The sequence below is a fragment of the Panicum virgatum genome, chromosome 3K (genome assembly GCF_016808335.1).
Source record: "Panicum virgatum strain AP13 chromosome 3K, P.virgatum_v5, whole genome shotgun sequence".
Classification (NCBI taxonomy): Eukaryota; Viridiplantae; Streptophyta; class Magnoliopsida; order Poales; family Poaceae; genus Panicum; species Panicum virgatum.
Window position 1 is genome coordinate 21,871,795 of NC_053138.1, and position 24,190 is coordinate 21,895,984.

General features: G+C 49.9%; 5 protein-coding genes and 3 non-coding genes across 13 annotated transcripts; 3 read left to right on the forward strand and 5 right to left on the reverse strand.

Moving 5' to 3' along the window:
- Positions 1-2,974: 2,974 nt before the first annotated feature.
- Positions 2,975-3,619, forward strand: LOC120700723 (spidroin-1-like). The gene has a single exon (XM_039984960.1). The coding sequence runs from the start codon at positions 2,975-2,977 to the stop codon at positions 3,617-3,619; it is 645 nt and encodes a 214-aa protein (XP_039840894.1).
- A 5,608-nt stretch (positions 3,620-9,227) lies between these two features.
- Positions 9,228-12,244, forward strand: LOC120698358 (expansin-A4-like). The gene is made up of 3 exons (XM_039981922.1): positions 9,228-9,462; positions 9,550-9,862; positions 11,566-12,244. The coding sequence occupies exons 1-3, from the start codon at positions 9,333-9,335 to the stop codon at positions 11,867-11,869; spliced, it is 747 nt and encodes a 248-aa protein (XP_039837856.1). The 5' UTR covers positions 9,228-9,332; the 3' UTR covers positions 11,870-12,244.
- Positions 12,245-14,937: 2,693 nt separating this feature from the next.
- Positions 14,938-17,098, reverse strand: LOC120698360 (40S ribosomal protein S26-like). The gene is made up of 5 exons (XM_039981929.1): positions 16,976-17,098; positions 16,801-16,893; positions 16,604-16,688; positions 16,384-16,514; positions 14,938-15,281 (listed from the first exon to the last, which is right to left on the reverse strand). Exons 1-5 carry the CDS (start codon positions 17,042-17,044, stop codon positions 15,183-15,185), a joined length of 477 nt encoding a protein of 158 aa, XP_039837863.1. The 5' UTR covers positions 17,045-17,098; the 3' UTR covers positions 14,938-15,182.
- LOC120701673 lies at positions 15,421-15,522 on the reverse strand. The gene has a single exon (XR_005686235.1). It is a non-coding gene; the product is annotated as a small nucleolar RNA snoR99 (small nucleolar RNA).
- Positions 15,635-15,734, reverse strand: LOC120701674. The gene has a single exon (XR_005686236.1). It is a non-coding gene; the product is annotated as a small nucleolar RNA snoR99 (small nucleolar RNA).
- LOC120701675 lies at positions 15,965-16,063 on the reverse strand. Its single transcript, XR_005686237.1, has one exon. It is a non-coding gene; the product is annotated as a small nucleolar RNA snoR99 (small nucleolar RNA).
- Positions 17,099-17,250: 152 nt separating the features above from the next.
- Positions 17,251-20,378, forward strand: LOC120698359 (zinc finger matrin-type protein 2-like). 6 transcript variants are annotated; one of them, XM_039981923.1, is made up of 12 exons: positions 17,251-17,368; positions 17,415-17,477; positions 17,671-17,711; positions 17,817-17,903; positions 18,028-18,049; positions 18,138-18,220; positions 18,403-18,435; positions 18,700-18,778; positions 18,871-18,923; positions 19,512-19,572; positions 19,710-19,792; positions 19,931-20,378. In XM_039981923.1, the coding sequence occupies exons 3-12, from the start codon at positions 17,700-17,702 to the stop codon at positions 20,021-20,023; spliced, it is 606 nt and encodes a 201-aa protein (XP_039837857.1). In that variant the 5' UTR covers positions 17,251-17,368; positions 17,415-17,477; positions 17,671-17,699; the 3' UTR covers positions 20,024-20,378. The 6 variants fall into 6 exon arrangements, with proteins under 6 accessions (XP_039837857.1, XP_039837859.1, XP_039837861.1 ...); XM_039981925.1 differs by having other exon boundaries at positions 17,674-17,711; XM_039981927.1 differs by having other exon boundaries at positions 17,685-17,711.
- Positions 20,379-21,277: 899 nt separating this feature from the next.
- On the reverse strand, positions 21,278-21,988 carry LOC120700724. The gene has a single exon (XM_039984961.1). It carries the CDS (start codon positions 21,986-21,988, stop codon positions 21,278-21,280), a length of 711 nt encoding a protein of 236 aa, XP_039840895.1.
- Between the last annotated feature and the right edge of the window lie 2,202 nt (positions 21,989-24,190).

Below are 24,190 nucleotides of genomic sequence, written 5' to 3' on the forward strand. Positions count from 1 at the left end.
CTTGAGGACGGGTCTAAAGGAGTGCTCTGTTGGTAAGGCAGATCCGCAGAAGCGTTGGGATATTGTGCCTTCTTGAGGTGCACCGTCCGTCCTTGCGGCGTTGCATATATAATCAGGTTAGGGAGGGAGTCCTGATCGGACTTGAGGTCCTTAGCCGAGTTGAACTCGACTTGTTTACTATACTGGATTAGGTCGTCCAGTTGTTCCTCCGGATCGGAGGAGTACTCGGATTCGGAGTCGGTTAGCCCACCGATTTTTGAGTATGTATGTTTTGGGTGAGCGAGAAGCGGTATGCCCATCTCTACACGGAGGGCATTCTCGTTCATCCAGTGTAGCCACGATTGAGTAGGAGTTAGCCCCTTAGGCTCCTTAATCCAGGGTTTGTCATAGATTGAGTCGCTGGATTGTTCTGGAGCCTTGTCTTTTTCTTTTTTAATCTTGGCCAGTTCCCAAAGAGCGTCGGCATGCTCGGTTGGTTTGGCCATAGCGTCCATAAACAGCTCGACGTTGTCTGACCACTCTTCAAGATCGTCAAACGGTTTAAAGTTCTCGAGACCGTTCATGAAGCGATGAAAGTCCTGATCGAACTTGGACTCGACTGGTTTCGGAGTCCGAGTGTGAGCAGGTTTCGGTGAAGGGCTCTGAGGTATCCTGGATATAGACTGCCCATCCGAACAAGCCGGGGGTTTGTCTCACCAGCTCCCCCACAGATTCCTCCTCCCGATTTCTGCTTTTTATTTTGTAGAGTGCTTTCAGCCACTTTAATGCAGTTGGCAAGCTTCGGATTTATCCGATCGACCCCTGAGAGCATATCGCCCGACCTCTTCTGCGGTGGGTTTAGTGCTTTAGGGTTCTGCTGTGGCGCATATGAGCTGAGAGCGGTTTCTGCAAGTTTGATGCAGCCCTCAATTGATCGTGAAACTTGATCTACTCCGGTGAGTAGTTCTGAATTTTTGATCTTATGGCATTTGATTGTCTTGAGATGAGCCAGGTATTTTCCAAGAGTTTTGGAAAAGTGAGGCTTTTTGGAATCGGAATTTATGTCGAACTCGACCAAACAAAGAGTTTGGTTTTGAGTTGACATGTTTCCCGGGTTGTCCGAGTCGAGTTCGGGTGGAACTTTTTCCTCTTCGAGATCCGCGGACTCTCGGATGTCAGCGAGTTAGGAGCGGGTTTTCAATTTAGGCGAGTTAGGCATGACAAGGTGGCTGGAAAAGCCTCCTGTTCCGTCAGCCGTGCAAGCCCAGGAACCGAAAACGAAAGTCATGCCTTCTGGCACGTCGTTGGCGTTGCTAGGTCCGGCCATTGAATTCGTTGGTGAACTCGCTGAATCCCCTACCTAGCGCGCCAGCTGTCGGTGTTTACCGCCAAGCCTGCTCAGGGATACCCTTAGCAGTAGGGTTTGTAGGTAGGGATCGACTGCTCTAGAACTCGATGGTACAAGGAACACAAAGATTTAGACAGGTTTGGGCCGCGAGTTTGCGTAATACCCTACGTCCTGTGTGGTTTGTATTGCCTTAGGTGTTGATGATTGTTTGGAGGGGGTCCCTGCCCGCCCTTATATATCCAGGGGGACAGGGTTACATGGAAAGTCCTAGCCGAGTAAAGTTGGAGTCCTACTACAACACAATCGGGTAGTTTTCTTTGTACTGCAGCTAGTTCTATACCAATTCGGGTAGTTACAAAAGAGGTAAGGTACATCCATGAACTATCTCTTACTCTAGAACATTCTATGTGTATAAGCAGTCCCGCTGTCCCGGGTCTGACATGCACAACGATCTTCGCCACGGCTCGTCCTCCGTCCAAGTATGGTGCTGCGGCATGTCGTCGCAGGCGATGTCCAGAGTTGTTCATGCTAGTTCCAGTCATGTACATGATTTATTTATTTCAAAATTTATTCAGACAATTACCTAATTATTCAACAAATCCTTGCCTGCACAGGAAAACTCGTCCATCTCGTCTGCCTTTAGTCTTTAGCCAAGTCCCTGTGGACACGCTGTGCTTAATCTTTAATGAGACTTAACCGGTAGTGAAGCACGGTATCTGTCACCAGAGACTCAGCTTTCGTTGGGTCGACTAGAGCCACAATTTGTGAGCAGGGCGTCTACACTCTATAGTAATAGGACCAGGGAGGCAGGGAGCAGGAGGATGCCCTTCTTCCTTATATTTTCCTATTCTATTTTCTTTGTTACCCGATTTTTTTTGTTTATATTTAGGATTTATTATGCTATTATGCCAAGCTTCTCGATTTCCCTATATCACTATTGTTTGTTTGTTTTTGAGTGGCCTATCTCACTATTGTTAATTGTTTGTGAAGTTGGCTGATTTTTTTTTTATTCCCTCAAACTCTCCATAGGCCTAAGGCGATATAGCCCACTTAAGAACAAGTAGGCTGAATTTGCGCCCGGGCCATCTCTGATTTTCAAAGCTGGGCTGGTTTTAGTCGGGCATGTGACTGTTCCGGTCGTTTTGGTAAGTTACCAACCTGGTCCCCCTCCGAATCCGTGTGAAGCAGACAACCTTTGTGTTTTTCCTTGTGGGGAAATGATACAGACAACATGGAAAGTCCTGCCCAGCCTTTTCACCGTGATGCTGAAATTCGCAGATACTTCTCGATGAGATTAAATAGGACAGTGATACCATTCCATACACATACTGCCGAATGCCGAATGCAGATCTGAAGTAGTGAAGTCATCGACCAAAAGTTCACATAACCCCCGCGTCGCCCCCGCGTAGGGCGACTCGGGCGGTTCCGACCCCGGCCGCCGCCGCCACCCCTCCCTCCTTCTCCCCCGCCGCGCCGCCGCCGGAGCCGGCCGCCGGAAGCCCGTGCGGCCCGCCGGGACGGCGGCGGCGTGGCTTCCCCGGCTCCTGCCTTCCCTCTCGTGGCGGACGCGGACGCCCATGGAGGGCGGAGGGGCTCGTCGCCGGGCTGCGCGCCGTCGACGCCGGGGAGGCCGGATCCGGGCCCCCAATGGCCGGATCCGGCGACTGCGCCGGCGGATCTACCGTCGGGGTGGAGCTGGCGCTCGGGGCTGCGCGGATGCGGAGAGGACCGACGCGGGCGGCGCGCGGAGTAGGCCTGCGCGTGGATCTCCTCAACGGCGGTCGGGCCGCGGGAACGCGCGTGGTTCCAGTGGCCCCGAGGCCGGATCCGTCGCCCCCTTGGCTGGATCTGGAGGGCCGCTGCGGGTGCTCGCCGGCCGGCGGCCGTGCGCGGGAGCGATGGTCGCTGCGGGCACGTTTCGCAGGGGCGGCGGCGGCTGCCGCGGCGGCGGGCGCTGCGGGCGTGGGCTGCTGCAGCGAGGGGGGCGGCGCCGAGGTTTCTCCGCCCCTCTACCTGCGACGTGCGGTCGGCGGAGGTGTGCGGCCGGCGGCGCGCGGGACGGCGAGGCGAGGCGCGCGGGCCGGTGAGGTGCTCGGCCGGAGAGGTGCGGCCGGTGGAAGGCCCTACGCGCGAGTCCGGCAGGGGCCGTGCTGGGCGCGCGGCCGGCGTGGCGAGCGGGCGGCGGAAGGCGTGCTGGGCGCGTGGCCGGCGATGCGCGCGGCCGGCGGAGGGTGCTGCACGACGGCCGGTGGTGGAGCGGGACGACAGAGGAGCGACATTGCTGCACAATGACTCGTGGGGTGCGGTGGAGGCGTCTTGCCCGGTTGGGATGGCTGGGACGGTGGTGCTGTCTCCTACATTGCGCGCGTGCAACAGGGATGAATGCTCCGGGCGAAAGCCTTCTGACGGCGGCGTTCTCGGACGTCGCTTTCCCTGATGGGGGCGTCTTTTTGGAGCTTCATTCCTGTTGCACGAGGTCTCTGGGTGAAAACCCTGTCTAGTTTCTAGACGAGCGACGGCGGCGCCTTTGGCGTCGTACCCTCCTCGGAGGCGTTGTCTCTTGAGACCCGCTCGATTTGCAGCTTGGCCGGCCCACTGTCTTTGGCGGCCTCGACCGGTGCTGGCAACTCCGTCGTGGGACAAGCTAAAGGGTGTGACTTCCACACGTCAAGGCGGCTATCTGTTGGTGATCAAGGGTCGTCGCTTGGGTGTCGCTTGGCTGCTCGCAGCGGACCATGGCGGCCGACGTTGCTTCGCAATCGTCGGTTCGGTGTGGGACAGCGTTTCGAGGACGGCGCTTGTGGCAACGGCATCGGGAGACGACTCGGCCTGTAGCGGATCGTGGCGAGTAGGTCAGCATGGCTGTGCCTATTCGGTGCGGTACAACGTTGGAAGACGGCACAGGTGACAACCTTGATCTGCGGCGGCTTAATGCGGGAGGAGGTTACGTGTTGAAGTTGAGACCACGGCGACGGTCTGTTGTTCTGGTAAAGTTCCTTGGAGGCGGGGCGGCTTTGCTCGCTATCTCGACGGCAACTTAAGGAACGAGTTCGAGCATGGAGTTGTGGCGGGATTGGCGAGGCCCCCGCGCACGAGAGAGGAGGCGTCCAACGGCGGATGCGGCGAGGCGCCCGCGCGTTTGGTTTGCTCGGACTCGGTATTTCTCATTCCGTCAGTTAGGTCCTGCTTGGTTGCAACGCCCAAGAAGGCGTCTGCCTCCATTGATCCTTCGCTAGCGCCGGATCACGTCGGAGTCTCGGTGACTGCAAGGGTGCGGTACGTGGTTTGGAGTTGCGGTTCGTTTCTCTCCGCTGTCGTCTTCATGTGTGGGGCTGACGCCGATGGGTGGTTTTGAGTGGTACCCCGCGTTGATGTCCCAATCCAACCGGGTGAGTTTAGTTGTTTTTTTTCTTTCCTTTTCTTTTCGGTTTCCCTGCCTATGGCCTCCCAGGGCCGTAGTCTTGTATTTTCTGCTATATCAATAGAAACGCACTCGTCGAGTGCCGTTCGTTCAAAAAAAAAAATGCCGGTGGAAAAGTAAGCTATGAAAATTGCGGCCCCTGTTCTGGGAGGAAGCAATCTTGATCAGCAAACTTTTGCTAGCACGTAAATTCTTCATACTTTTTTTTCTTTTTCCTAAAAGTTTTTTAATACGATTTTAAAAAATCCAACAAATAAATCTTCGATGGTGGACCACCCACTCTACTATTTTTGTCGTTGCAAGTCTATCTTACTGTAGCCCACAAATCCACAATGTATTCTGTGGGAAGTTTTCAGTCGGTTGGGCTTAACGAACCCATGTTACCACACGCGCGATGAGGGTCCAACGACGCTGAAAGCAAACGACAGCAACGCCGAAATTTAAAAAAAAAACCGTATCAAAGCGCGAGACCGAAAGGATCCGCATGAACGTGCCTCTCATCATCACGCTGGGGGAGGAGAAAGATCTAAGGTGGATAACGCAGAGAGGAGCCCCGCCGCGATTATTCCACAGCTGCGAGCTGCTCTCGCGCCATCGATTCTTCAGCCATGCCAGCCGCATCGGTCGCACGTCAGAAATTTATGCCTGCGCACGGGGCGATCGCTCGCGCGCGGCCGGGACCATGCGTGTTCTTTCTTCCCACCGCCCCTGCCCGGGCCTGTGCGTCGCCACATGCCACTTGCCAGACAGCTTGGCAGCTTGCCGTGGAGACTGGAGAGACGAAGACCCCCCGATGGAGGTGGCGGTGGAGATCTGAGCAGCAGCAGACGCTCATCAGCCATGTACATGTAGTCTCTCGGCGACTTCATTGATTGTATCGGATCCTAAGACGATTTCTGGACGAATCCGATGCCCGTGGCGTTGCGCACTAGCTCGGAGCATCATCACTTCACCTCGAGCTCAAATTTTAGGGGCGTCGTCATCGTTTTCTGTTTCGACTCCGGGTTCAGGAAATGTTTCGAGAGCGAACTTGCTAGTAGGATAATGTTCGTCAAGATCACCCATCTTCTCGTGTCCACGCAGGGGCATATTCGGATTCCCAATCCCAGCAGCAATCATGGAGTTCATGGACGGCCGGCCACCACCAGGATCGCAGCGCAATCGTGCATGCAATGCAACCCTGGAAAAGCCCGCTGGAAAGCTAACGAGCAGTATTCTCCTGACTGTATAACGAACTCATGATTGCGTATCACCCGTCGTTTAGTTCCCAAAATCTTTTGGGAAAAATTACTGTAGTAATTTTCAGCCGAAGATTAGGAGGACTAAACATGATTTAATTGTAAATCTAATTACATGGATGGATGGGAAATCGCGAGACGAATCTATTAAGCATAATTAATCTGTTATTAGAGATTGATTACTGTAGCACGACATTGTCTAATTATTGCATAATTAGGTTCATTAAATTCGTCTCGCGATTTTATCCGGGGATTGTGGAATAGATTTTGTCAGTTATTCACATTTAAGACTCCTAATTAGTGGTTAAACATTCAATGTTACTGTAACGCACGAAAATTTTTGGGAACTAAACGGGCCGCCCGCGCGCGCACACACACTGGCGTCGCCGCGTTGGCCACAGAGCGAGATTCCCTTGGCAACACAGGCAGCGGCGGCGCGCTTCGTTCCTGATGGGATTTGGTTCGGGCGAGACGCCTCTCGCCAAGACCCCAGCCCCCGCGTTTCCGGGGGGCGGAGCGGGAGGGGGGCGGAGCCGATCGAGCCCCGTCCCTGCGCGGCGCGGCGAGACCCATCACGGCGAGATCGGGGCGATCTGTTTCGGAGTGCAGCCCCCCGGCCTGCCATGGCCTTGCTGCCCCGGAAGCGTCCCTGTCATATCCACATGTGGAGCGGCCCGGGGGGGGGGGGGGGGGGGGGGGGGGGCAGAGCCCCACTGTTCCGCCTCCTGATCGGCGCTCGCAGCGGCTGGTCGAGCGCCGATAAGTCACCTGTGGCTCTACACGCGCTCAAACAAAACTGCAGGTTCCCCGTAACATTGCTACTAGCTGATGCTGCTGTATATCCTATTAAAAATGAACCGACAACTAACTACACGGAAGAAAACAGTCTACTAGTACTGCATACAGTTTTACCGTGTCAGCCGTAGTCATGTTTCATGAGAGCAAGTATAATAATAGGCTGAGAGCTGGCTGAGATCTACATAAAAGAAAGAAGATAAGAGAGAGAATGGAGCGGGTGTTTCGATATACGCCCACCTTAAACCGGTGCGCCCACCTCAAGCCGGCAGAGACGCGCTCCCTTGACTTATATTAGTTGCATATGTTTCTACACCACAGCTGTATCACATAAAACAATAAATATTAGTGGGATCTGCCACTACCACATGGTGACTTGGCATCGTTGTAGCCGACTAGCAGGCTATATTACTAGCCTTGCTCTAACAGTAAACTACTGAAGTGGACCAGTATATGGTAACTCGTTAATGATTCTTTTTTTTTTAACTGAACCTGAGCCTGCAGTTCTGTAGCGGCGGCGCAAGTGACGCTGCATTTTGTGGAGTGGGGGCAGACGGCAAAGGCGCCGGACGGCTCAGGTCGCATGGAGACGAGACGGTTCAGCTGTTCGGGAGCAGAAGGAACGAGCGGGTCCAGGCCGTCCGGTCCGGTTAGTGACAGGAGATTAGCCGGCCGGAGCGCCCGGGCGGCCATGTGCAATTAACATGGCGTGGGGTCAGCGACGGCGAGCCCCGGGAGCCGCCGTTGCTTTCCCCTGCTGGAGTATTGAACGGAGGCGGCAGAGGGCGGCGGGCACGCAGCCGCTTGCCCGACGCCATTGGCAACGTTATCCTTTGATCCAAGACCACGGCCGATGCAAGGGAGAGGAGAAGTCGAAATCTGCATCGTCAACGAAGACCCATGCAAATGGCAATTTCAAACGTTAAACAACCGGCTACGACTCGCAGGCACGTTCGCGCAGGCATAGGCTTGACGGCAGCTTTGTTTGAAGCTGTTGTTGGATGGGTGCACGCACCGCACGCACACGGCCCACGGCCCACGCTTCGTGTCTCGCCCTCACCTACAGAGCCTCGCCATGTTCCGAGCATGTGAGGTGTGTGGCCACGAGTCCCCGCTGCGGGGACAGCAGGCGCAGGGGGATAGCGAGCCCACAGGCAGGTGGTTACGCCCATTCACACTGCTCTCTCTCTCTCACACACGCACTGTTTACCTTGAAAACGTGCACGGGTCATTGGAGAGGGCTTGGATCCGCGGCCGGTGGGTGACGTGTTTTGTTTAGTTCGCTTGATGGGTTTCCCTCCCCCTCCGTGTGGGCTGGCGGCCATTCTCCTCTTTATTATGCGCCAGCGGCTAGCGATTCTTGTGCGCTGCGGACCGACAGATCCGCTCCTGTGTACCATGTCCAATCAGTCGGTAGGTGCCCTGCACTCATCTGATTCGAGCTCTCATCAGATGGCTAAAGACGTTAAAGCGGGGTGTGATCCTAAGCTAACAGCTGAGCCTGGCAGTGGAGCAGCTACCAGACTGTCTGACCGAGGTTTTGCAAAGCTCGTCGAAGCTGTCACTGGACTTTCCAGCTTCGTTCGTCTCCCACTCTCAATGCTGTCGAATCGCATGCTAAACGAACTGTCCGACGACCAAGGGGAAATTGGCCCCGAACCGCATCAGGTCCTGCAGGTCGCCCAGGATCTATCCGGTGATAAGGAAGTTTTTTTTAGGAATGGTGATAAGGAAGTTTGCGCGGCGGATGAAGCTAGCTATCCACCCGCGAGAGGAGACAGACAGCCCGTGCCGCCGGCCGCGCGCCGCGCGCGCATGGCGACACCCGGAACGTGAGCGGATCTCCGCCGCCCCAGACATGGCCATGGGCAATCCCCGTCAGGGGACCCGGCCAAGCGCGGGCCCACACAGTTAACGCGCTGCCGCCGCGGCGCGTGCGTGCCATTGCCATCACCTCTCTCTGATCATCTCTGTTTCTCGTTCAGCCTGCCGTGCCGAGCAGCGAGCAGCGAGCAGCTCGCCCGACGCGAGCCATGTGGGGAGTTGGCCTCGCGGGGCCGGGACCCCGCGCTACGCCGCGCACCGGCACCCCCAGGAGGCCCCAGCCCCCACGACACGAGCAGTTGGTGGTGGCGCCCTGCTACGTAGACACGTAGTACGTGCGCCGTGCGCGCGCCTCGCATGTGCGCCCCCGGCTGTGCTCTGCGTTAACTGCCGGTGGCCTTGCCTCCGCTGCCCGCCGTCCGTGGCCGTGGCCACCACCCCCGGGCACGTCACTCCCTCCGGCCTCCGCCTTCACTTCTCGCCTCTGCCTTTATGGCCGCCTTTCGTCGTCGCACCAGACCGCGAGGGAAATTACACGCGCGGCGCGCCCCCGGGTTTTTTTTTTTCAAACCGCCCCGCCACCGGCTTTTGGCTTGGCTCGGGCTATAAATAGCTGGGCCGGGTGCGCCGAGCTTCCTCACTGCCAGGCGCCACCCAGCCAAGCAAGGTAGATAGCGGCTAGCTTTGGACGGTACCCTCCCTAGCTGGTGGTGGCAGTTAGCGATCGATGGCCGTCGCCGGCGCCCTCCTCGTCGTCCTCAGCATCCTCGCCCGGGAGGCCGCGGCCGGCGGCTACGGCGGGTGGCAGAGCGCGCACGCCACGTTCTACGGCGGCGGCGACGCGTCCGGCACAATGGGTGAGTAGTCTCAGTCGATCGCCTAGCTCCTTGGCCGCCGGCGGATTTCTCGGTAGCCCAGAGAAGACTGACACCGTGCATGGGCAGGCGGCGCGTGCGGGTACGGCAACCTGTACAGCAGCGGGTATGGCACGAACACGGCGGCGCTGAGCACGGCGCTGTTCAACGACGGCGCGGCGTGCGGGTCGTGCTACGAGCTGCGGTGCCAGAACGCGGGCGGGTCGTGCCTGCCGGGCTCCATCACCGTGACGGCCACCAACTTTTGCCCGCCCAACTACGGCCTCCCCAGCGACGACGGCGGCTGGTGCAACCCGCCGCGCCCGCACTTCGACATGGCCGAGCCGGCCTTCCTCCACATCGCGCAGTACCGCGCCGGCATCGTGCCCGTCGCCTTCAGGAGGTACGCGCTATCCTGGCTGTGGCTGGACGCCGCACATGCCTCGCAGGGCTCCGTTACTACTAACACTCCACCACCTGCCCAGTGCCGGCTTGCCGTGCCGCGCTGTTGGGACGGCTCCGGCGTGGTCCCGCACGTCCGGCCAGAGCCCCAGCTGCCTGCGAGCGAGACTCGCGCCGCTTTGCCGTACCGTGTCCTGGGCTGGCTGGCTGGCTGGCTCGATCAGCCGAGCCAGCCCAAGCCCAACCAACCGCGCGGACGCGCGTTGTCGTCGACCTTTTTTTCATTTTTATATTAGAAAAAAACAAAATTTCAAAAATATATTCTGAATAAGAAAATTTTAAAAAATGGGTGCCTGTCTGGGCGACGGGTGCCTGTCGCCCATCCAGTTGGCGATATGACCTAAATGTAAAAAAAATTATATTTAGGTTCTGGCGTCTAGGACGTATTAAACAGTGAATTTGTAAAATTGATATAAAATCATAAAAAAAATCAGAAAAATACAAACTCAACTGTTCTGGATTCTATGAAATAATATCTACAACTTTTGTTACATAAAGTTTTTCATTTGATCAATATATCTAAATCAAGAAAAATAGTTCTTGTACCTAGAAAAATCTGAAATAATTCATTTGGTCTAGTTGTGCTTATCTAAAATTTACCAAACATTTTTTATATCTCTTAGGAAATTAAATAATGGTACTGTAAAAGTTATGGCTTCTAATACTCAGTATAGCAGCATGGATAAATAACTCATTTAAACTAGACATATTGCAAGATCTAATTTAAAAACTTATTCTAGAAATGTTTTCTGGGCCTACCAATTTTGTACAAGCCTATGCTCACCATATGAAACACTCTGGCTAAAGATGACATGCATCCAAAGGATGGATCTTGAGATTTAAATAAAAGTGCATTAAACTGGTATTTAAAATAAAGCAAGATACATTGATCAAATGAAAAATTTTATGTAACAAAAGTTGTAGATCTTGTTTCATAGAATCCAGAACAGTTGAGTTTGTATTTTTTGATTTTTTTATAATTTTATATCGATTTTACAAGTTTACTGTTTAATGCACCATGAGCGACAGGACTTAAATGTAATTTTTTTTACATTTAGGTCCTGTCGCCAATTGGATGGGCGACAGGCGCAGACACCCATTTTTGAAAATTTCCCTACTCAGCATAGATTTTTGAAATTTTATTTTTTTAATATAAAAATAAAAAAACGCAGGTCCGAGGGGCCGCGCCCGGCTCGGTCCATTAGTTCGGTGGGCCACCCTCCAGATTTAATCCGGGGAGTGGGGATAGGCTCCTGGGCGACGCCCATGTGCCTTGCCTTCCAATGTTGTTACCGTCCACAGTGGAAGGAGCAAATACACTGTTTGACACTGTAGATATACTATTTGGCACTGTAGATAGAAAGAACGTGAAAAACGAGGAGGGAGCAAATTTGCTCATGCTCCCTCCGCTGTGGTCAGCCTTACGGCTCGGCTACCCCTCCCTCCTAGTGGCTAGTGGTAGTACTTCCACCGCACTTTACTCGTTCCTCCTCCCTTCCTAGTGACATTTTGACACCACCGGCCGGCCAGGCCCATCACGACCTGGTCGCCCCTCGTAAAATCTTTTTTTTTTGCCCCCACCTACTAGATTAGATGTGTCATATGTGTGCTCAAGCCAACTGACCATCAACGGCGGCCGTGCAGGGTGTCGTGCGTGAAGAAGGGCGGGATCCGGTTCACCATCAACGGCCACTCCTACTTCAACCTGGTGCTGGTGACCAACGTGGCGGGCGCCGGCGACGTGCGGTCCGTCTCCATCCGGGGCACCCGCACGGGGTGGCAGCCCATGTCCCGGAACTGGGGCCAGAACTGGCAGAGCAACGCCTTCCTCGACGGCCAGGCGCTCTCCTTCCAGGTCACCGCCAGCGACGGCCGCGCCGTCACCAGCAACAACGCCGCGCCGCGCGGCTGGCAGTTCGGCCAGACCTTCGAGGGCGCCCAGTTCTGATGCCCTTCCGTCTTCTCCCCTCCGACTCGATCCATCGTCTCCACAGAAAGCAAGCACCGGGGGCGACGACGGGGAGGGGTTATATTAATTAATCAAGCTGTTATTGATCATTGGGTGATCCTCGATTTGTTTGGGGTTTTCTTTTTTTGCCGTTTCGCACGTGATGATGGGATGGGGAAGACGAGGCCCTCTTCGACTATATTGAACAAGAGAAGAGGGCCTCGCGCTATGCTGAGGCTGCTAATCTAGCACCCGCCTAGACGACGTTTCCTTCTCTGGACTTCTGCTGGATCGGAGTGAATGAATGAATGAGACATTACTCTCCCTAGTACTGATGGTACTTTTGGAATGAATAATTGTAATTTAGTTTGGAACCTTCGTGTACCCGATCACACCGGCCGGCGCCCTTGTGTGGGAATTAATTGAAAACCTCGAGGACGCCGCCGTGCTGCTCTGGCTACTGGAGCAGTAGCTTTTTTTCTTTTCTTTTCTTCAGTAGCTTCTGGTGGTGTAACTGTGCAAGGGTACAGTGGTGGTCGTGGCTTCTGGTGTCTGTTCCGGTGTAGCACCGAGCACGTACGCATCCTCTCCTAGCTCCTCACATGGCCACATGGGAGGTGGGGGTGGGTGGGGGGGGGGGGGTGGGCACGCATGTCGTGTGCTGCCGCGAGCGGTGTCGGTTGGATGGGTCGCCGCCGCGGGGTGTGTTCTGCCGCGCCGCCGCTCCCCTAGGAGCACTAGCTGCCCTCGTCTCTACTCCTCTGCCTCTCTGTGATAGAGGAAGCTCGTGGATTGTGATCTGCCCGCCGATTTGATTGCCCGCTCGCCCACTGTTCCTTGCCCGTTTCTCTGTCGGCGTCTGCGTGCAATGCTCTCGGTCGGCAGACGCGCATGCTTTGCTCTACGCGCTACCAGTAGTAGCAACCAAAGCTTTGCCCTTTCCGCGCTGGCCCGGCCCCAAGGGAGCTTTTGGAAGGTAGCTAGCGAAGATACGCTAGTGCCACTGTCGCCTACTTCCCGGAGCGCGGCGCGTGCGCGTGCGCTAGGCTGCTGGCGAGCAAGTAGCCTGGCGAGGTCGTTGCTTGAACAGGCGGGCAAATGGGCAAAGACCACTTCGGAGCAAGCAGGCTATCTTGTTACGACGAGCCCCTGTCGGTCGCCGGCGTCGGCGTGTCCAACGCATCCTACTCGTTCGTGCTCGGCGCCGTCCAAGGCCCGATCCGGCAACGGCTTCGGCTTTGTTGCCTGCACGCCTCGGAACCGATCGAGAGACGTACGTGATGAAGCGAGTGACCAGCCATTCGGCCTAGGCATTCCGTTAGAACCGTCCTCGGTTCCCATTCTTAGAAAGAATCGATCGGTGTAAGAACCGAAGAATCTTTTTAGGAATGGGAACCGAGGAAATTCGGTTTCGGTTTGTTCGGTTCCGGTTCTAACCGAACTAACCGAGGTTTACTAAACAAAGAACGAAAAAAAATTAGAAAAGAAAAAAATTTCACCGGCGAGACGAGCTGCTGGCGTGCTCTCACGGGCGCGCCATTGATCCGCCTCCGCCGCACCCTCCCATGGCGCCGTCGATATGCCGCCACCGCACCCTCCCCAGACCGCCGCACCGTCGACGTCGATCCACCGCCACCGCGCTCACCCGCGGCCGCGCACCGTCGTTCCTCCGCCACCAAGCCGTCGATCCCCAAACTCCGTGCCCTCCAGCGGCCGCTGCGCCGTCGATCCATCGCCACCGCGGCAGCGCGCCGTCGATCCGTCGCTGCCGCGCCGGGAGGAGAGGGAGGGAGGGAGAGGGGGCCAGGAGGGAGGGCGCTGGCGGCGGGGGAAGCAGGCGCCGGGTGCGGACCGAGGCTGGCGGGGGCGCGGCCGCGCGACGCGCGTTGGGCGGCGAGGGCGAGGGCGCGTCGGGGATGGCAAGGGCGCGTCGGTGCGATGGGGTGCGGGAGGGAGGCGGAGGCAGGGAGAGGGAGGGGGTCGGGGTTGAGAGTGGGCGAGTGGAGGTAGTGATGTAGGATTTTGTTTGGGCCTTGGGCCAACCTAATATGTTAATGGGCTGAATCTAGAATGAGGTCGGTTCTTTGGTTAACCGGTCTAGGAATCAAAACCTAAACCGAGTATTTCGGTTCCTGAGAACCAGGAACCGAAATTCTCAGTTTCGGTTCGGTTCGGCTCCGGTTCTCAGTTTTTTCCCGTTCGGTTCTCGGTTTTATTTGCCCAGGGCTGCCAGCCATCGCTGGCGGAACCATTCGCCGAGATTCGCTGTGAAAGGAGACTGTCGCGATCTCCGCTTCTGGGTTTGCTGATCTGCGTTACACGTCGGCACACACGCCGTGTGGGGCACTGGCGCACTGCTCTTGAGCCCCCGGCAGCGCACCGCCACACCGGCGAGGACTGCACGTTGTTTGTTTCAGCTCATAGCCAATTTTGAAGCTTGATTTTGAACCAATAACTCGCAATTCTGAAAATTTTCTGATTTTTAGATTATTCAAAATCGAGCCTACAAAATCGGTCAGAAATTTAAACAACGGGACCTACAGCAAGCAGACCTTAGAACTTCCAAAGCCAAATGGGCCGGATGCACAAATAGGCTGAAGCCTGCTATAACTATGAGACCATTTCAAAAAAATAAAAAACTAAGAGACCACAGAGACAAAATAATGAACCAAGGCCTCGTTCGAGTCTTGATATGGTCATTTCCCAGATGAGAGGCTTCAAAAAAAAGGTTGTGGGTAACAAACTAAGTGTACCAGCAAATTTGATGCCACAGGTAACGAACTTTGACAACACAATGAATCCAGAACATGACGAAGAATGTAGCTCAAACAGTCCTAACTAAAGAAAAGACGTCTCGAAATTAAACCGAAGAGTGGCCAGTTTGAGAATCAGTTTCGGGGCACAACAATTCCATGCGCACAATGAACAGCCAGAGCCAGTACCAAGATGAACAGATATGATAGTAGGCAACGCAACACTATACAAAAAACTAGTATAAAAACCAACTACATAAATTGAAAACACATATAGTGGAACAGGAAATAAGAAACATAAACACAAGTTGAAACTAAAAGATAACAAGAGAGCTCATTACCAACAAATATCATAGAACCCACTGACGTTCAAGTGAGATTATAGCTGAGCTTAAACATTCAAATGACAAGATGTTCTCTTAGCAAACATTCCAGAATTCAGACAAAAGTTCTACTAATATAGCAACTCCAAACTCCCCTGCTTGATGACATACTGATACTGACATCCAGCGCTACCCAACAACAGGCCAGACTTAACTTATGCGGTCGATAAGCTAAACCTATGGGCGAGGAGCATTTGGTGGCGGAGCTGCAGCAGCACCAGCAGGGCCAGGTCCACCAGGGCGGGGGCCTCCTTGCCCACCAGCAGGCCTATCCTCCTGAAGGAAACACAAAGCACCATATTAGCATTGACAAAACACACAATGAACAAACATATCTAGGAAAAATAGAAGAATAAAAAATAACACGCAAGCCTACAAATTCCAAGTGTCCTGACAAAGTGATTAAGATGGTGTTAAATTTTCCATTCTTAAATGATCAGCTAATAATGTATAGCTAATAGCTGACAAAGTGAGTAAAATGGTATTAAATTTTGGGACCTGTTCATCCCACAGGCACTGTATTAGTCCATAGGGGCAACGTATTAGTCCCAAACCTGATACTTCCAAGTTATGTTCAAGCTATGGGCAAGCTATGTTCATAAGGACATATCAAAAGGTGGAACTTAAAAGCATTTTCCAATCTTAATGATCAGCTAAAAATGAGTGTCAATTAGCTGACAAAGTGAAAAAATTGAAGTAAATGTTGGGACCTGTTCATCCCACAGGCACAGGGTTAAAGCCATAGGGGCAACGTAAAAGTCCCAAGTATGTGCACCGTGACGTCAAACTGAACCATAAATTTTGGATGCGTTGTGACAATTTTACTATAGACAAACTATTTGCTGCCATGAACAGCTGAGATAAACCATAGAGGATGCATGAAAAGTTCCCATTGGGCTCATTATTTCTGAATAAAAAACTAAATCAGGGGCGTTCAATCAGATGAATAAACTGGATGAAACTTTCCCATCCTTAATCATCAGCTGAAAGCATAATATCAGCTGACAAAGTGAATAAAATGGTATTGTATGTCAGGGACCTGTTCATACCGCAGGCACTACGCAAATGCCATCGGGGCAGACATAAGGTCCCAAACATAAGTATGTTTTGAAGACATAATATCACTTAAACAAAAATTCCTACTATCTCAACTATAGGCAAAGAGAATAAGATCATCAGCGGACATGCAAATGATGGAAATCAACTAAATGCAAGCTCCCAATCCATCTCATAGGCAGTAAACAAGCAGTCTGATAGGAACATCACAAGGCACAAATCAAGATTAATTCGTAAACACGCAGTTCACAGATCTGCCCGCTAACCCTAGTTCCATTAGACTTGCACTAAAATCGTAAAATCTGAAGCTGAGAACTCATACCCTGCGCCTGAAGCGTTCCGGCGGCTTGCGGTCCCTGCGCTTCTCACGGGATCGGACGCGGACGATGTGAGCGTGGATCGCGCACGAGACGCAGTGGTGCACCTTGGCGTACAGCTTGGGAAGGACGTATCCTGCCCCACCAGAACAATTGAACCGTCAAGCAGACAAAACCAAGAGGGGGTTTTACCGATGAATCAGATCTGGACGACGCGAGTTTTACCGTCATGGACGCACGCCTCCTGGACGTCCCTGATGGCCGCCTGCTCCACGATGTTCCTCACCTGGAACCTCTTGATGGCCTTGTCCTGCGAAGGACATCCACCAGGAAGGCAGGAACCGCGGACGAATCAGAAAACATTTCATCGAGCGAGGTCTAGGAAGGCGAGGAAGCCGTCGAGGTCGCGGCCTTTTACTCACCTTGGGGCAGCACTTGGCGCAGTTGGAGCAGCGGATGTACTTGACATGGCCGCGGCCGTGCTTGTTGCGGCCGCCGTTGCGGCGCTTGAAGGTCTGCGCACAGGTAAGGAAACAGATCAGATCGGAGCTGGAAGGGGAGGGAGATCGAGATTAGGGACCGGGAATTGGGACTCACCATGGCGGCGGCGCGGGAGGTCGAGTCCGGAAGCCTCACTAGGGTTTCTGAGGGTCTGGGAGGGAGCATTTATAGGCAGCGGGTTGGGTAGTGGGAGGCTACCTGGGCCGTTACTGTTCTGGGCTTATGGGCCAACTATTAGCGGGCTTATGACCGCTTGGTGGGCTGGCTAGTTGGGCTGTTTGATTTTGTATCGGTGTCCTTTCTCCCGTTCACCACGACCTTCCCGTTCGGCTCCTCCCCACCTCTCTCTCTCTCTCTCTCTCTCTCTCTCTCTCTCTCTCTTTCCCTCAAAAAAAAAACCCCTCTCTCTCTCTCCTCCCCCTCTCCTGTGGGCTCGTGGCCTTGTTTCCTCGCGACGACGGCTGGGCGAGCAGCGCCGCCCCTCGCCAGGTCTTCGTTGGCTCCGTCGCTAGGTCTTCGTTGGCTCCGTCGCTAGGTCTTCGTTGGCTCCGTCGCTAGGTCTTCGTCGAGTCCGTCGCCGGCGAGGAGCATCCACCAGGTAAGCCCTTTCCTTCTCCTCCCTTCCCCTTCCCATCCCGCTGCACGAAACAGAGCACCCCAAAGGCCCAAACCCTAATTTAAGCAATTTGTATTCGGATCTGACCCAGTTACATGCATATGCATTACATCGTTGTTACATGACTCATATGGCTGCAATATTTTGTTTCTTATGATGCTTCTGATGAGTACAGTAGGTGGTTTGCAGAGTGAGCTGACCAAGATGTCTGGAAATGTAAGTTGCTCATACTTGGACAAAAAAGGGGGAACCACTTCTGATGTGCAAAGGTACTGGAGGGTGGCGCATTCCATCTGATCTCCTGTGTGTTGTGTTGTGCAGCCAGTTGGAGTTGACAACACTGGACGGAGGAAATTTGACAAGGAAGAGTACTTGGAGCGAGCTCGACAGAGGGAACAACGGGAGAAGGTTATATGCATAATGCATCCTCTTCGTTTTCTTTATATTTCTTCAACACTCGACAAAACTATGACCATACTTCTCTTTCCCTCCATTTATTGCTAACTTTTCTCTTTGTGTGTTGCTGATCCAGGAGGAAGCCCGGAAAGGCAAAGGTATGTGGTCCAATTACAGCTCAATAAAATATGTATTTGTACCAATTTGTGCTCTATTGAAGTCAATTCTCTTCATGTATGTATACAGAAAGGGGCCCTCCTGTGCAAAGACAACCTTTGAAGCACAGAGACTATGAAGTTGATCTCGAGTCTCGTCTTGGCAAGACTCAGGTTTGTCTTTTGCTACCATTGAGCAAGTTGCAAAACTGTGTAACATTAGAGGAAGATATGGTGCCAAGTGATGGAAATGATTTTATTTAATTTAGTACTTCATTATGGAGAACTTTTAGAAAATCATCGCTTTATGTTTTTCAAAGTTAATTAACTGTGCCCACCATTATCTCTTATTTCAGGTGGTGACCCCAATTGCACCATTGAATCAGCAGGTTTGTCCAGAAGTCTCATAGGGCATGGCATTTAGTGTTTTTGGTGCTCTTGAATCCATCAGATCTTAATTCCTGACAAAACTTGCTAGAAGATGTTTCTTATGTAAATTTGAGTTCACCAGTTCACATTTGATCTGTATTCATTACAGCTTTCATAACAGATTCTGCTTAGAACCTTACTATTTTGACATAAATGAACCTCTTATGTTTATGAATTTATGATTAATTCATAGTTTCTTCTCAAGTTTACCTAATTGCTGACAGGCTGGATACTACTGTTCTGTTTGTGAATGTGTTGTTAAAGATTCAGCCAACTATTTGGATCATATAAATGGCAAGAAGCGTATGTATCTGAGAACTCTAGTGTAAGTCTCACTTGGTGCATTATGTCTTTGTACTTTCATCTTCATGTTTCGTGGTTTGAACATTTGGCAGATCAGAGAGCGTTGGGCATGTCTATGCGTGTTGAAAGGGCATCACTTGAACAGGTAGAATATCTGAGCTTATGCATTCGATACTTGGATCTTCAATTGGAAATTAGCAATTTTATTTGTGTCAAAATTTGGTAGCAGACACAAATTCAGATTCAGATATCATGATATCTTGGTTCCCTTTGGCACAACTTCTGCTTATGCAGTATCCAGCTTGTGGGAGAAGCTTCTAATAAGCAACTACTGTTCTGTTTCTTAGTTCAAATGTACCCTTACTTTCTCATAGCCTTGTAGAATCCAACCATTTTGGTTGCACATTGTCTATCTTCTGTTTTCTTTGATGGTGAAGCAGAAGCTGTGCCAAAGAGGCCCATCAATGTCATGGTATTATTTTGATGGGAAAATTCGATTCATGCCACCACAACTCCGTGAAATTGGGTTTCACGTTGAAAATCATGCCACTCAATGGCATCGATTTCAACATGAAATCCAACTTCGTGAAATTGTAGTGGCATGGATCCAACTGACCCTATTTTGATTGGGTTATGTGAGGCTACTAGTTAGCTTTCTTGTCCTTTAAGGACTTTCAGTCAGATCTCTTTTTTGGCCCATCTGTTATTTGTTTTCACAACTATCTGGCTGCAGGTTCAGAAAAGGTTTGAGGCACTTAAGAAGAGGAAGGACCCGAGCACCTTTACTGAACAAGGTGAGAAAAGAAAATTTCTCATATAATATGGTGTCAATTTCACCCCATGGCACTCTTCGGAATGAAATCTTTATTTGGAATAACTTTGTAAGAAATTACTAGCAAAATCATCCCCTTGCTTTTTTCAATGTTTTCAGATTTGGATGAGAGAATAATGAAACAACAACAAGAGGAGGAGGAGAGGAAACGGCAACGCAAAGAAAAGAAAAAGGAGAAGAAAGTAAGTGCAGCCAGATGTATGCATGCATATAGTAGCCTGTTGCTAATTTCTGCTTTCTTTTTGAAATGGAAATTACAATTGAAGGTTGTGGGCTTTGAGAAGTATAGCTCATAATTATTTTGTATGCAATGGTTTCAGAGAGAACAGGCAGCCCAACACGAGCCTGAGGACGTTGACCCTGACATTGCTGCCATGATGGGTTTCGGGGGGTTCGGTTCCTCGAAGAAGTGAATTCATTCTGTTGGCAGCATCTCTTTGGTGACTTGTGCTGAAAGATATGGGCCTGTGCAACAAAGAATTGTATTTCAGCAGATTGGTGATAAGAATGAATGCGCTTTGATGTTGGATGCTAAGTCCAACACTGGATATTAAACTTGAAAATGCCTTTGTACCTGAGTTTATAGGCAAATGCAGCATCCAAGAGTTTGTTTTGTAACTAGTTTATTTGTTACATGGTGGATCTTTTGCCAAAGAAACACTTCGAGGTCCTTTATGGGCCAAAGCGGATGTGCACAGTGGAGTGAACGAAGGACTACGTGTTTCAATCCTTTTGAGAAGAATAAAGGGGAATAAGTTGCATTTTAAATCCTTAAACTTGTTTGTTGCACTTAGAGCTCCCTCAATTCTCTTCAACTTTCAAGACCCATAAACATCTCTGATAAGACCGATAGCAATGCCGGTCAGGTCCCATTGAAACGACAACGTCTGATCGTTGCTGAACAACCTAGCATGTATATTCTTTTTTTTTTTACACTCACAACATACGCAAAACTCATACCCCTACTTTCAATCTACTAGTAGGGTGCACGTGCGGCACGCACATATTTTAAAAAAAAAAACAAATAAAAAAATTATGTTACAAAAAATATGTATTCATAGCCACATCTACTATTAGCTTGTGGATATAATATTTAGTACATTGTTCGATACAAATTTACCTAAAATAAAAATTTTGAGATATATAGATCATATGGACATGACCATATATGCATGCAACCCATTAATGACATCGCAAGAATTATATAGGAGGGTAAAGGTAAGAATAAAATATTTGCATTGGTCATATCTTGATTGTAGCACATCTTTTTTTTTCAGAAAATCCACATATGAATGCTACATCTAACATACATATTATAAAAATTTAATGATGCAGAATCTTCACACCATGTCGCCAGAATTTAATTTCCAACTCATATCCCATTTATGATGGACTCGATCCGGTGTCACTGCAAACGATTAAAGTTCCATTAAGTAAAAAACACCAATCAGATTGGCCCCTTAAATTTATAATATATTAGTGATAACCAACAACATCTACACTAAAAAAAGGATACATCATATGAGATACCTTCATTTTGAAGACCGTAGAATATCTCTGAAAATAATATTTTTGGTTCTTCTGCCGGTGGGATCAAGATCTTTGTTAGGTTTAGCTAGCATCCATGTAATTGAACGTGAAACACCTCTTTATAAGGCAACATATAGCTATCCATGAGAGAAAACAGGCTCTGGAAGATAGATCCCAACATTTTGTATAGTTTGACCCTGAGCTTTATTTATAGTCATTGCAAAACTGAGTCTTATTGGAAATTGTTTCCTCTTGAACTTGAAAGGTAGTGAAATATCCTCTGATGGAGACAAGGGAATCCTTGGTATAAAAACTCGATTTCCAGTATGCTGTCCATTTACAATTTCACAATCAATTGCATTGTCCTCAAAAGCCTTCAGTATAAGTCGAGTTCCATTGCACAGTTCATGATGATGATCTAGATTTCGAAAAAGTATGACTGGACAGTTCTTCTTGATTTTAAGATCATGCGGAGGAAGACCATTTGGAGTAATTGAGTTCAGAAAATCAAGAGGATAGTTATTAGTTGAGTCATCATCTACAGAATCATGACTGTAGTAAATCTTTTCTTCTCCAGGAAACTTTGCAATCATCATCGCGTTGAGGCTATCAACATACTCATTTCTTGTTGACAAGATAGCACGCTCGCGCATGTAACTGATGGAGGTGCAATTGTTAGCTAGATCAGGAAACACATGATCGATGAGAGTATCAATAGACTGATCATCATTATACTCAAGCATAATGTCATCTGGTAGATCCACATAATCATTTGGAAAGGTCTTTTCTGTTCCATCACCAATTCTTAATAGAAACTGCGAGAACCATACATCATTCTGGGCCCTCATGTTCTACTTCAGCCGTATTATCTTGATATCATCCCATATATAGGATTGAAGCAAGGTAGCGTCACAAATTTTTGCTCTAGTACCTCTAGGAACGACAGGTAGAACTTGTCTGGAATCTCCTCCAAATACCATTACTTTACCACCAAATGGTAAATCACATCTTGTAATATCCCGTAATGATCTATCAAGTGTTTCCACAGCCTGCCTTCGTGTCATCGCAACCTCATCCCATATAATTAAAGATGCCTCACGCAATAGTGTTGCAGTACCACTTTGTTTGGTAAAGTTGCAAACAGAATTATCTTGAAGTTTTATGAGAATTTTGAACCTCGAATGAGCCGTACGACCACCAGGCATGATGGATGCTGCAATACCAGATGTAGCTGTAGCCACTACGATGTGGTCCGTATATCGAACTTTGGCCAAAAGAGCCCTGTAAAGATATGTCTTGCCGGTCCCGCCAGGACCATCCACAAAGAAAACTTTCCCTTTATTTCTGATGACATGATAAAAAATTTCGTTAAAACCTCTATTTGCTCAGTATTGAGAGACTCGGCTAATTTAATATCTTCATCAGATACAACAATTTTTCTCTCCTCAGTTAGTTCCCTATAATAATCTCTATTTGTCTCATCTGTTCGGCCAAAATTTTAATTATAAGTACAAGTATATAATAAACAATAATAATAGCAACACAACATCACAAATAAAGTTGGAAAAATATATTACCAGACTGATGCATATGTGGCAGGCCGTAATTTCTGATGTCTTTACCCATCGAGGAGAGAATATCCGCGATGTCCCTAAGGATAAATTGTTCAACACTTGAAGAATTTCCATGAACCCGCACATAGTCCTCAGCCATTGATTCAAAATGTTTGTCCCAGAGGGTACGAATGTTTGTGTACTCGCAGAAAACCATAATAGTGGCAAACATTCTTCTGAGAGCACATGGCATCTGAAAAGCTACTGCTTCGCTAAGTGCATTGTCTAGTGACCTATCTGTTTCAACAAGACCAAGTTTCTCACAGCATTCTCTAAAAGTAGGACTCACCACACCACGAACTGTTCTGATTGATATGAATGATGTTGGACCTCGAACATGATTTAGAAGAACTCGAAGATAGAATCTTTCGCCCTCAGACGGGTACGCATACACCAACCTTTCAATCTGGTAACTTCTTTTTCTAGTAGACCAAATTTTTTGGGACTTGTTCCATGTATAATGTTCTGGAAATTCCCTGTATAAGTATCTTCGAGCGTTTGGATCTTCGCTGTTCATTCTAAAGAATTCTGTTAGCATCGATCTTTGATTCCTAGCGCGCTCCAGCACATCTTCAAGGTTGTCTTCATCATTGAATGGGACCATGTGCATGCCAGGAAGATGAACTTGCATATGTAAAACAGGGGGATACATGGAAAACATTGAGAACCTATAGAGCCGGTATACTGCTTCAATAGACGTTATACACCGTGCCTTCCTGTACTGTTTAATTTCATTTATCTCTATCTCTCCATTCTGGTCTTGATTCGCAATTGCGAATGATGCACAGTCTGTGCCCTTGTATACATATTTATAAAGATACTTGCAACCTTTGATATTGCTTGAAACTTCAACATTGATGTGACAATTATATCTCATCAGGAGTGTTGGTTTATATGGTACAACCCATCTATTATCCAACCATTTCTTACGCACAAATACCTTGTGACCATCATTCCGTCTTCTGTATATAGGATATGCATCCTTTCCTTGCTCTGTGGTCTCACTGAACTGTTTAGGGTATCTAAAACGGCAAGCACCATCCTGCATGCAACCACAATTTCTGTTAAGAACACCACAAGGGCCATGCATCATATGTTTGCAAAGAAGTTCGTGGAGAAGAGGGTATTTCTTTTCATCTGGAAGTTCTGCTGAAATATATTTGTCAAAATCATCTGGCTCACTAAGCTTTAAACAAAGCCGTGGAAATCAATGAGTTTTGCATGATAAATCCTCGCCACAATATCTGGTCTATCTTGAGGTGTCTGCCCAGGCAACAAAAGTTTTGTGATCTCCGTCTAGTACGGGTTGCAAGTCATGGTTAAAAAGTAATCTGGATTTCCATATTTAGCTACTAATGACATTGCATCCATGAATCTGCACTACACATCTCTATCACTTTCAGGAAAATTCTTAGATAAAACAACCAATTTATCAGC

What these genes read in the sequence shown, in the direction of transcription:
- LOC120700723 (XM_039984960.1), top strand. Translation starts at nt 2,975, where the DNA reads ATGGCCGGATCCGGCGACTGCGCCGGCGGATCTACCGTCGGGGTGGAG.
- LOC120698358 (XM_039981922.1), top strand. Translation starts at nt 9,333, where the DNA reads ATGGCCGTCGCCGGCGCCCTCCTCGTCGTCCTCAGCATCCTCGCCCGG. An exon ending in CGACGCGTCCGGCACAATGG is followed by an intron (nt 9,463 to 9,549) that starts GTGAGTAGTCTC and finishes GTGCATGGGCAG; the next exon opens with GCGGCGCGTGCGGGTACGGC. An exon ending in GTGCCCGTCGCCTTCAGGAG is followed by an intron (nt 9,863 to 11,565) that starts GTACGCGCTATC and finishes GCGGCCGTGCAG; the next exon opens with GGTGTCGTGCGTGAAGAAGG.
- LOC120698360 (XM_039981929.1), bottom strand. Translation starts at nt 17,044, where the DNA reads ATGCTCCCTCCCAGACCCTCAGAAACCCTAGTGAGGCTTCCGGACTCG. An exon ending in CCTCCCGCGCCGCCGCCATG is followed by an intron (nt 16,894 to 16,975) that starts GTGAGTCCCAAT and finishes ACCTGTGCGCAG; the next exon opens with ACCTTCAAGCGCCGCAACGG. An exon ending in GGAGGCGTGCGTCCATGACG is followed by an intron (nt 16,515 to 16,603) that starts GTAAAACTCGCG and finishes CTGGTGGGGCAG; the next exon opens with GATACGTCCTTCCCAAGCTG.
- LOC120698359 (XM_039981923.1), top strand. An exon ending in TCATATAAATGGCAAGAAGC is followed by an intron (nt 18,779 to 18,870) that starts GTATGTATCTGA and finishes AACATTTGGCAG; the next exon opens with ATCAGAGAGCGTTGGGCATG. An exon ending in GAGCACCTTTACTGAACAAG is followed by an intron (nt 19,573 to 19,709) that starts GTGAGAAAAGAA and finishes CAATGTTTTCAG; the next exon opens with ATTTGGATGAGAGAATAATG.
- LOC120700724 (XM_039984961.1), bottom strand. Translation starts at nt 21,988, where the DNA reads ATGAGGGCCCAGAATGATGTATGGTTCTCGCAGTTTCTATTAAGAATT.